Raw genomic sequence first — 11,539 nt, 5'->3', positions numbered from 1 at the left:
ACCCTAACTCGTGTAGATTTCCATAAAAACCAAAGACAACTGTTCGGAATTTAAAATTTAAACATGAAGGAGACAGTCTTTAATTGCAGTATAAAAATAACAAATGTTCATTTTGTAGATAGTCTTCCGGATAATATAAAATGTATTTGACCACAATATCGGCCACGCTTCATTTCTGATTCAAATGCTCAAACACAATTTATATATTTATATAATGTGCATATAGGGGTATACAATTATTCATCTATCAATTGTTACTGGCTTTCAGTGACTGAAAGTACTATTTGATCAGTATGTTGCAACTTTTGCCTTAAAACAAATGTGCTTCTTGTCAAATTGACGTGTTAAGCTCTTTTCAACTGATACTAACTGTATCTTCATTTATCATGTCTAGCTTTTACATCATTGTCCCAGGTTAACAGATGGGTCGAGCACCGGGACACGTGTTCAAACCCGTCTTAACTTTTATATGTCTATCCCAAGTCAGGAGGACTTTTGTTTGTTGTATGACAAAATTTGTTCTTCGTTTATTACATTATCATAGAAAAGTTTGTTTGTTTTCTCGTTAGCATTGATTCGTTTTTTGTCATACCGAGGACTTTAATAGCTTACTATACGGATTTTTTCTCATTGCTGAAGGCCATACGGTGATCTACAATTGCTTACACACATGCCCTTTGGTTTTTTCATTCTACAATTGTAATTGTGTTTCCGTGAGGTATGCGAGCTTTACAATAGAGGATCTTTCAGGCTCATTCATTTACTACGAATTGTGTAAACTTAATCTTAATACTTGTCTGTTTTTACAAAATTTCTTTAGATCATCAACATCAAATTCGGTATTATATTGTTTCAAACAAGACTAAAATATTTGAGTTGATTTTGATGCATTAGACGTAGTTACAAAATTTACCCTGTGATATGCACGTAAGTGTGCTGTCCTGTACTTTTTATGACGTTTCTGAATGACATTTCCTCCGAAATTCATTATCATTAATAGTTTTGGATCAGAACGCTCGCTCAGAACAAGGAGAAGATCATCAGTAAAAGTCTGTTTTCATTGTTGTTTGGTACATATTTGTTTACTGAACAGGGTATTATAGTAAGTGTTTTTTCCCTGAACTTATTATTTTGTACGCACTTCTTTTCAAATAATGGTTCTACAATTTTAACTTAAGATGATGCAGTATAATAAGTGACATTTCAATAATAAGATAAAATGTAATTTAAATCATAATTTGTGAAGAAGAAAAAAGCAAAAATCAACATATTTTAATGAATGCCCTTTGCATATGAATAGATCATATTGAGATGCTGTAGATTACAGCTTCAACACGATGCGCTAATACAAAATAAATGTCTATACTTCTACTAAACCTAATTGTCATAATACTTTTACAATACATTGCACTTTTAGAACAGAATATGTTTGATTAAGTTCCAACATTATAACTCTATAGACTCTAAATACAAATTATCATGACTAACACCACCGATTGCTGCTGATTGAGGTCTATTAGGGAGTGGTATAAAGTCTTTTTTACATATCACTTTTATGTCATTGTTTTGTTGTCGTTCGTCTCTTTCTGCCTCTTGAATATCAGTGTAACTGTTATTAACACGATTTATTTTGCTCCTTGGCTTAATTGGCAGTTCATAACGAATTTTTGACCAGAAAAATCTTTTGTCAGGTGATAATACACGTTTACCTATAAGTCTTGTTTTCCATGGCTCTTTTTGGAGATTTTGTTTTATGACTTCATTTTCATCATTCCAGATAATATATACAACACGTGGGTGATTCTCACTATTAGCATTATGTTCCATTTCTGCCTGATCTGACTCATAGATTCTCCATGTGTCTGTAAAATATCCAGGAGATAGTAAAACAAAAATACGGCGGGATTGTGTCATATTTTGTACAAGTTCTTGACCATAATCATTCCCACCAAGGGTATCACGTAGAGGACAGAAGAATTTGTATTTCTTTTTTCCATTTTCTTCAAGTTTTTTCATAAAATTAGTTTTAATCCATTGTCTCACTTGGATATTCTCTCCGTCATAACTTAAATATGCATCGTAATGCATTGTTTCGTCTTGATCAACCTTGTAGAGATCACGTGGGTGTATTCTTAAGAGACGATAAATCAACACTTTGGTTTCATATGGACATCGTCTTGCCGTTATAATACCACCTATGATAACTCCAACAACAACAGTCATAATCACGCTGAATATGATGACAAAATCCGATATGTTGCAACCCAGACCCTTTTCTGTCACATCTTTGATGACGTGTGTCTTATCATCAGAGGAACACGTGATAGAAGACTCATCAGCCTCATTTGACAAGGCGATCCAATCTGCCATCCATGTCATATTGCATTCGCATTGTAAGGGATTTCCACGAACTTTGACTTTGTGAAAAGATAGTTTTTGTATTTCTTTTGGTACGAATTTTAAAGCATTTCCAGAAATGTCTAAGTTGTTAAGATTAACCATTTCCTTCAAAGCTTCTCCATCGATATAGTTAATATTATTATTTGAAACTGTCAAATTATAAATAATGTTACTGTAATTTCTTTTTGTAATTTCAGTAATGCGGTTTCCTGAAAGATATAGCGAAACGTACTGGATATTATCTGACATTGGCGGGATAGTTTGAGGTAGTTCGCGAAGGTTTGCATTCGTGCAGTTCATTTCGAGTGTCGATATGTATGGTTTCTCTTGGCATGTGCAGTTCAAAGGACAAATGTCTGTTATATTACAGACAAACTGATCGAGATCCAAGTCGTGCAACAAATCGACATTTGCTAAATGAGGAGGCGAAGCACATCGTAACCGGTACTCTTCAACTCTGGTGTAAAGTAAGAATGAAGAGTGCATATCTCTGACTAATTCATACAATTTACAATTACAGAAGAACGGATTGTTTGTGATGTTGACTTTGTATGTTAGTAATTCCGTGAGTGCACTTAGATCTTCAACCTTATCTCGGTACATAAAAATGATGTCATCAGACATTTCAGAAATCTTATTGAACTGTAGATTCACCAAATACTCGTATGGCTCAACAAGGTTGTATGTCCAGTTCATTGTGTTTGTAAAATTCTCGATCAAGTTGTGTTGAATGTCAAACACTAAGTCAATGTCATCGGTTTGAGGTGTTTCTGGTATGTATGGCCATGGTTCAAAGTATGTCATCTGATTGTACGATACATTAACCAATTCTAGTTTCGAGAGATCCTTATGGAAGACGTTGGTGTCTATAAAATTTAACCTATTATTACTCAGATCAAGGATCCTTAGATTGAAATTGTTCTCGAACACGTCATTGTTTAACGACTCAATCATGTTATCACTACCATACAGCTCTGTTAGAGATGCTTTAAACGACTGGTCAAAAAGACCAACAGGTAATTCAGTTATCTTATTATTGGTAATGTTTATCTTTGCCAAAGCATAAAAGCCATCAAAAGCATCGACTGAAACTGTTGTGAAGTCATTGTATGAAATGTCTATGTAAGTCGTATCACGTGGGCAGCTGCTTAGGAGCGCTTTGGTTAAAGTCGTCTGGCCTGTTAATGTTCCTTTATAATCACAGCTTTGACATCGGGCTCTCGATAGCAGTGAAATAAGCAGAAACAAGACGTACGCAGTAGCCATTATTCATTGGTTCTGTAAATAAAGAAAAAAAATTAATAAGAGAATGTTGATGGGCAGTATTTTAAAAGTTGAATATGATGAATGTGCACTTTAAGACCTGCTTTAATAATAAAAAAAACATGTGGATTTTTGTAAAATATCACAGTAGTAAACAGATATCTAAAACTTTTAAAACATCTTAATAAATGAATATGGATATAAATTTTGTATATTTAGTGATCCTTATTTTAAGTTATTAACCTTTTCATTTAAAAGATTCTACCTTTGTGTATAGTATTACTTAAATAATCTCCTACAGTTTGCAATTCTAGTATAAAATTAGAACATATCTTTAGAATGGTCTTACCTCAATTCTGATGTCTCTGAAGAACTGTTAGACTTGAAATACCTGTGTTCCTAAACTATTTTATCTTAAGTACTTTTTAAAAGAATATGCAAGGAAGTCAGTCTGATTGGTTTAGAAAGTAAATAAAGGGTAATTAAATTTAAAGGGAAAACCATATATTTCCTGTCAATAGTTCAATTATAAACATAGACAACCTCAATCTTTACATTGGTCGATGGAGTGATCATAATTAAGTAACATGTCTTGACAAAGGGTAACAAGAAATATTTAAAAACCAAGTGCTAACCTGATGAAATCGTTTAAAGGCTTTCAATTTAGAAGTATCTGCAAAAAATATATGATATTTGTACTTTTATCTTTAGTTTACACGAGCAAGAAAGTTCAAAAGAACTGTTTTAGTTAAACAAAATAAATACTAAAATACATTCAAATATTTTGAAAAGCTCTTCGTTAACTATATACAATCCATCTGTATTTAATTTCAACAGAACATAGCTCACATTTTATATATGTCGAGATTTTGAATTTAACTTGGATTAATACAATATCAAATTATTTATCAAACTATGATATCTTATTAAAATGCAAACATCTGGAACCTTGATTTTAGATATTTTAATGTTTGATTTAAATAGGAAAGGTACTATGTTAATGTTATTATTTTTTTTCATTTAGCGCTATGATGAGGAATCTCAATAGACAATCACGCATTATGGAATACATTATACATGAACATACATTTATAAATACACGAAAAATACATTGTTTTTGATCCCTTCAATAGAATTATTCAATCCTTGTAGAATCTAGTATAGTTTATTACTAACTATAAATGTAAAAACTATTGAAATCATACAGATGGTCAACTCAGTTCATAAAAAGATTTTACATTTGGAAACATTATAAACGTGCAATTTAGAGAAAAGCAGACTATGGCAAAATCTACTGGAGACGTAAAATGCGTTTAACTGGCAAATATTAAAGGTAAGAAAAATGCTTTTATTCTAGTTTTTTTCCAGCGTTAACCTTACCGATATTATCTATAATAATTAAAAAAATATATATATATTTTAATTTAACTAGTTTTTTTTTTATTACAGCTCTTTGTGAAATAAAATTATTTGCCGCAGTAATTTATAAAATGAAATTATAGCAGTTGGTTCGTCCCAGAAACAGTGGTTAAAACAACTGAAAATATTAAGTCACTCACAAGAGACCTTTCCACTAAATTGGACATCAAAGGTTGTAGTGGGTAATTGAAACAGATGGCTATGCCTATATTAAGAATTTGTTTTTTAAAATCCCGGAAAAGAAAGGTACGGGTTAGATTTGTTGTATATGATTTATACCATTAAGGTACAACATACTGTTGTCATGAAATTTAATATTGAACAGCCTTGTAAATCATATAGATATAGGAAGATATGTCCATTAAAATATGCGCTAACTACCTCATCCCATAAGTCATGATTTAATGTAAGACTATTTTAAACATGTTATTCGCCAAACAGTGTCTTTTTTTTACGAAAGCACCAGGTTCGATAATGTAACTTATACGAAATAATAAGTCAAATTCAAATATTTTAATTTGACCTAGCACACACAAGATATAGGACAGTTCGTAATACAAGTATACAATATGTTATACAACAATACAAATAATGTAAATAAAATAACGTGTTTTATTTTATGCAATAACCACAAGTCTATTTCTTGTAGCCGTTATAGAATTACAAGAGTACTTTAATTACTTATCGTAGACCAACTAAACTGATCTGACGTGCTATCATGAACCTCAAACAGTTACATATCTGTCTGGCTTTAACCAAATTATAATATATCACTGATTTGATATCATCACCTTTAATTATGATATTAAAAATACTAAACTTCTCTCAAAGGTTTTTATATAGCTGAATAAACACAAGATAAAGGGGCACTAGCTACGAGATATATAAAAAATCTATATATTTGATTTTTTTTCTGTTCAATCAATAATGAAAGTGAAATAGTGAAATAATAATTCGCTTTTTGCAGCCAAAAAAGGTTCAATTTTGTCAAATTACGCTAAGAAACATTGATAATTAGTTATTCACTTGCAAGTGAATGTGTCGACCTCTTTAAATCCGTATTCATGTGAACTTCAATTTAACCCCTAGCTAGAGATTGACAACGCATGCATTGTACGTGTACTTGTTTTGTAAAGAAAAAGAATGTCAACAATGAAATTGAAACTACGGTAAATCATTTGATTACTAATTCGATACACATAAAATCATTCTTATACGGTTAAAAACAATGAGAAACATCTATTTTTAATCTATAAAATAAAATCAAACAGACCTATAAAATCCAATTACACGTGTTGGTTTAATCTATTCATATCTTTATTTATGTTTACATCGCGTATATGGTCATCTGAGGTCACATCTATATTTAATTAGATGGCGTCTGGACTAAAATACACACGAAACGAACCTATATATTATCTACCCCATGCTTTGTAAACTGTTTATTTTAAATTTTAGGTAGATTGGATAAATGTTTTACATTGTTATAAGTCAAATATGAGAATTTGAGTCAAATCGGTGACCATGAATTTGACAGCTAGTGCTCCTTTAACACATGAATAATACTATTCAGAGATTATAATCAATATCTGAAAGATGACTTTTTATTACCAATAAGTAATGCTTGTTATTTTTTCTAATTCGAGATAACTAAAAACTGCTTTCAACAAACAGTATAATTTGTTGCAATCTTAAAAGTATACTATATATTGGTTTCATATACTATAGATAACGTTTCTGTGTGTGTTAGTTACATTGTAGTGTTGTGTCGTTGTTCTCCTCTTATATTTATGCGTTTCCCTCAGTTTTAGTTTTTTACCCCGATTTTGTTTTTTTGTCCATGGATTTATAAGTTTGAACAGCGGTATACTGCTGTTGCCTTTATTTATAGGTTAATCAATTAAGACGACCTGTGTATACTTTGGGTCTAAACCTATATTTTAATAATACAGATACTATTCATACTTTTTAAATGGTATTTGGACAGGTACAATGATTGATGTTCGTTTATTGTCCAGTGGCAAATAGTTCACTCATATTTTGGCCGAATGTGGACAAATACGAAAGGTTAAATAAGATAACAAAGATAGGAAAATATTTTTGCTATACGAGTTAACAAAAGAACAAGTTTACAATCAAAACTCAGTATCTTTAAATAGACTTGAACAAATTCTGTAAATAGATCACCGATTAAGACAGATCGGAGCAACTGGTGAAATTTAGACGTTTATTAAATTTAAATTGAATGTCCAAACATTTATTTATCAATAAAAACAATATTATCAAATTAAACATAGTTCGTCATAGAACATAACAATTCAATTCTTTATTACTTTGAACAATATTTAAAACCGTGACAAAATGTTTGTTTTATAGATATAGGAAGATGTGGTGTGAGTGCCAATGAGACAACTCTCCATACAAATAACAATTTAAAAAGTAAACCATTATAGGTTAAAGTACGGCCTTCAACACGGAGCCTTGGCTCACACCGAACAACAAGCTATAAAGGGCCCCAAAATTACTAGTGTAAAACCATTCAAACGGGAAAACCAACGGTCTAACCTATATAAACAAAACGAGAAACGAGAAACACGTATATATTACATAAACAAACGACAACTACTGTACATCAGATTCCTGACTTAGGACAGGTGCAAACATTTGCAGCGGGATTAAACGTTTTAATGGATCCAAACCTTCTCCCTTTTTCTGAAACAATAGCATAACATCACAACAAAGAAAAACATACGATAAAATATCAATTGGCAGACTTAACTCAATCAAAAAACGTATGATTAAACAATGAACGAATAAATTTGATCTGCGATATCTGAATACAAATGCACAGTTGTTTGTATGTGTTTAACATAACTTCCAACTTCTACATAAGAAAATGCCTGTACCAAGTCAGGAATATGACAGTTGTTATCTCTTCGTTTGATGTGTTTGAACTATTGATTTTGCCATTTTATTTGGGACTTTCCTTTTTTGAATTTTCCTCGGAGTTCAGTATTTTTGTGTTTTTACTTTTTTCCATCGACATTTGCCAAATTAAGGAGGACCGTTAATTTCTGCTGGTTGAGAAATTTGTGTTCTTAAAAAATACTACCGATCAATTCCAGTAAAAGTTGCAATCCTTGACATTTATTATCGAAGTCAAAGACTTGCCTTAATCGAGATTCGAACTACATTCATTATAGCGTAGTGCAATGTAGATAAACTACCTAGACCAATTGGCCACCAAGGTCTATAGAACTTAATCGAACACAGTAATGTATATCAATGGTTTCTATAACAACTAAGGTGCTCCGGAAGAGTAACCGAAAAAAAACCCAACTCCACATGTGTCATCCGTAGTGTTGCTCACTTAAGTGCAAACTCGGTGATTAATCTTAATTCAGTATGTCACATTAGGGTACAATAAAAACAGATGTTTCATAACGGTCAACCAACATGTGATGTTGTTCGTAGAAATTCCGAACGGATGACCTTATATCCATCACTTGGAGCTCTTGGTTCAAAAGCTTCCTTGAAAGTAGGGACCCTCTATCAAGGAAGTCATGACAGGAAATGAAACCTCTGAAATATTGTATGAACTATATATACTCCATATGAGGGCGCTGCTAGAATGTTGCTACATGGAAATGGAAAGTTTATAATTAGGAAGCTGACATCTTCAAGTATGGCGTTAAGTTTTGTTCTAAACCGATCCGACGTAGTTATCACGTAATGTTGACGGCAGACGATTTGTTTTGTTTGTTTTTGACGCTCTTAATTAAAGGTTTGTACCTGTTTTTACTTTGACTTTTGATCTATGATTAAGACTATATCAATGAAATTGGTTAGATAACATACATAAGTTTCAATTATTTTACATATCCACAACTATGTGATTACTAAACTAATTATACAAAAATATCTAAGAAGTTGTCAATAGACTTTCACTTGAACAACAAAAACTATGCGCGCGGATGTTACAGTAAATTTGTATAATGTAGAATTCCTGATTTTTCAAATAATTTTGCATAATCACTAAAATCATTGGAATGATTATCTATAAATCCCGAAAATGATCAATGATTTTTCCACTGAAAATGTTAAGAATAATTTTATACATTCCCTGAAATGATATCCGTTTATCAAATCATATCAAAGTAAACAGTATATCTGATATTCTATTTAACTGTGTGAACCCACATTAACTCATAAACAATAGGCTGTAATACCCCCGAAACTTAATATGACCATCGTCCATAAAAGGACTGAACAGAATTATACCTGACTATAAAATATATAATTATGCGTAGATGATACACAGGGAACCAATTTTATGTGTCTGATTGAACTTTTTAGCACCTTCATATCAATGATTCTTAAAGGAACACTTGTTTCCCTTCAATGTGCACTACAATCAGATTCAAGATGTAAAGGCAGACTACGGTTTGGGTTTTTCTTGTAGGGAAAGGGAGGGGGTAGAGTAGTTACAAAACAAGAAAGGATAATTATAGCAAAAATTTAAATGGTAAAAGATTTATACAATAGTGAATATGAAGAAATTAGATTAAAATAAAGGGATAAAAATATAGAAACAAAATAGACAAAACAAATGAGAATAAAGAATAGCCGTATGCTAAAATATACGGAATACAGATAATGGCCAAAATAAAAAAAACATTATAGAGAAAAATGATCTTTAATGTAAAGTATAAAGAAATGATAAAGCCCCAAATCCAGAGCCCCAACAGAAGATGTCCTCCAAATTTACAATGTAGTTTGTTAAAAAATGATTTGTAATAGAATTTTGTACCAAGTCAGGAATATTGCAGTTGTTATCCATACGTTTGATGTGATTGAGCTTTTTATTTTACCATTTGATTAGGGACTTTCCTTTTTGAATTTTCCTTGGAGTTTAGTATTTTTGTGATTTCACTTTGTGCTTTAGATTTTGCAATTGATGTTTCAAAAGATGTTTGAATATGGTTTTATAGAATACATTATTTTACTTTTATTCATTATCTCCTCACTCCAGTTATAACGAATATTTCCTGACATTTTTTAGTTTAAACAGTATTTATCAATGAAAAATTCCAAGAGTAAAATGTTACAATACAATGATACATAAAGTTCAAATATGGGATTCGGAAACAAGTTTGGAAAAACTTATATAATCCGTCTCCCATCTTTTCTAGTAATTACCAAAGTTATCAGTGACTATACAGAATCCCCGAATGCTTCGCGAATTATACATAATCTCTTATCCTACCAATTCAAAGTAAATGATATACATTAAAATTAGAAGCTAGTTTTAGAATAATTTATTTATAGTTTGGTTTTGTTCAGCTCAACCTTTTTCATATATCAACAGGATGTATACTGTTTATTGACTTTGCACAAAAACGGACTTGTAAAACAGATGAAACATAAAAAAATATGCATCATACTTTTCGTTTGTTATGTTTTAGCTTTAGATTATGAATGGAGTAGGTCCGGTAAGGACCGATTTTGGCCTCAAATTTCAGGTTCATCTGACGAAAGAGTTTGACCACTTTTTAAACCCTTACGTGTCTATTTTATTTGATTCAATTAGTTATGTGAAAGATTTTTACTGATTTAGTCATTTAAAACGATCCGATTCAAGCTCAAATATGAAAAATCTACCCAATATGCCGAAAAATGTCACTTTTCAGACGGTTTTTGTCAAAAATGAAAATGACCGCATCCGTGTTTATCCTCAACCTTTATATATGTTATGTATTGTCATCAAATACAACTTACATTTCAATATTAAGAATGCACACGAATGCGGCCACTTTCGTTTTACAAGGAAACCGTCTAAAATTTAAATAAAATGCTAGATAGAATTGTGAAGATTTCAGTAATTTAGCATGACTTTATCCTCAACCTTTATATATGTTATGTATTGTCATCAAATACAACTTACATTTCAATATTAAGAATGAACACGAATGCGGCCACTTTCGTTTTACACGGAAACCGTCTAAAATTTAAATAAAATGCTAGAATTGTGAAGATTTCAGTAATTTAGCATGACTTAATGGTGCTACTATCCGATATATGTGCATTGTATTGTCAAAAACAGCCCATATTTATGTAGCAGAAGCATTCTTCCAACCAATAAATAACTAAAAGTTTACATTTTAACAATTTTGTAAAACTGCTATATTTTGGGGCCAAAAAGGGGTCTTACTGGACCTACTCCTTTGACAAGGGGATTTGCGTTTTAAATTTTCCGTGGACTTTGATTGTTTGTTATTTTACTCTGTTCGTCAAAAACCATTGCAAATGCTATATTACGATAACTTTAAAATAGCAGATGATTTTGATCTCGATGACTATGAATTGTTCCTGTTGTAAAAAGGGCAACATTTGAATTGCGTAGAATATATAAACTTTCAAAATCGAATCTTTACATTTTAAAATATACTTTTGTCAC

The 11,539-nt window shown here is 31.3% G+C and overlaps 1 protein-coding gene across 1 annotated transcript; it reads right to left on the bottom strand.

The window, feature by feature from the left end:
- Positions 1-889: 889 nt before the first annotated feature.
- On the bottom strand, positions 890-4,118 carry LOC139518965 (protein toll-like). The gene is made up of 2 exons (XM_071310669.1): positions 4,013-4,118; positions 890-3,678 (listed from the first exon to the last, which is right to left on the bottom strand). Exon 2 carries the CDS (start codon positions 3,664-3,666, stop codon positions 1,447-1,449), a length of 2,220 nt encoding a protein of 739 aa, XP_071166770.1. The 5' UTR covers positions 3,667-3,678; positions 4,013-4,118; the 3' UTR covers positions 890-1,446.
- Between the last annotated feature and the right edge of the window lie 7,421 nt (positions 4,119-11,539).

Source organism: Mytilus edulis, chromosome 4 (assembly GCF_963676685.1).
Source record: "Mytilus edulis chromosome 4, xbMytEdul2.2, whole genome shotgun sequence".
Lineage (NCBI taxonomy): Eukaryota > Metazoa > Mollusca > Bivalvia > Mytilida > Mytilidae > Mytilus > Mytilus edulis.
This window is presented reverse-complemented; position numbering and strand designations above follow the sequence as displayed.

Coding starts and splice junctions, on each gene's coding strand:
- LOC139518965 (XM_071310669.1), bottom strand. CDS start 3,666: ATGGCTACTGCGTACGTCTTGTTTCTGCTTATTTCACTGCTATCGAGA.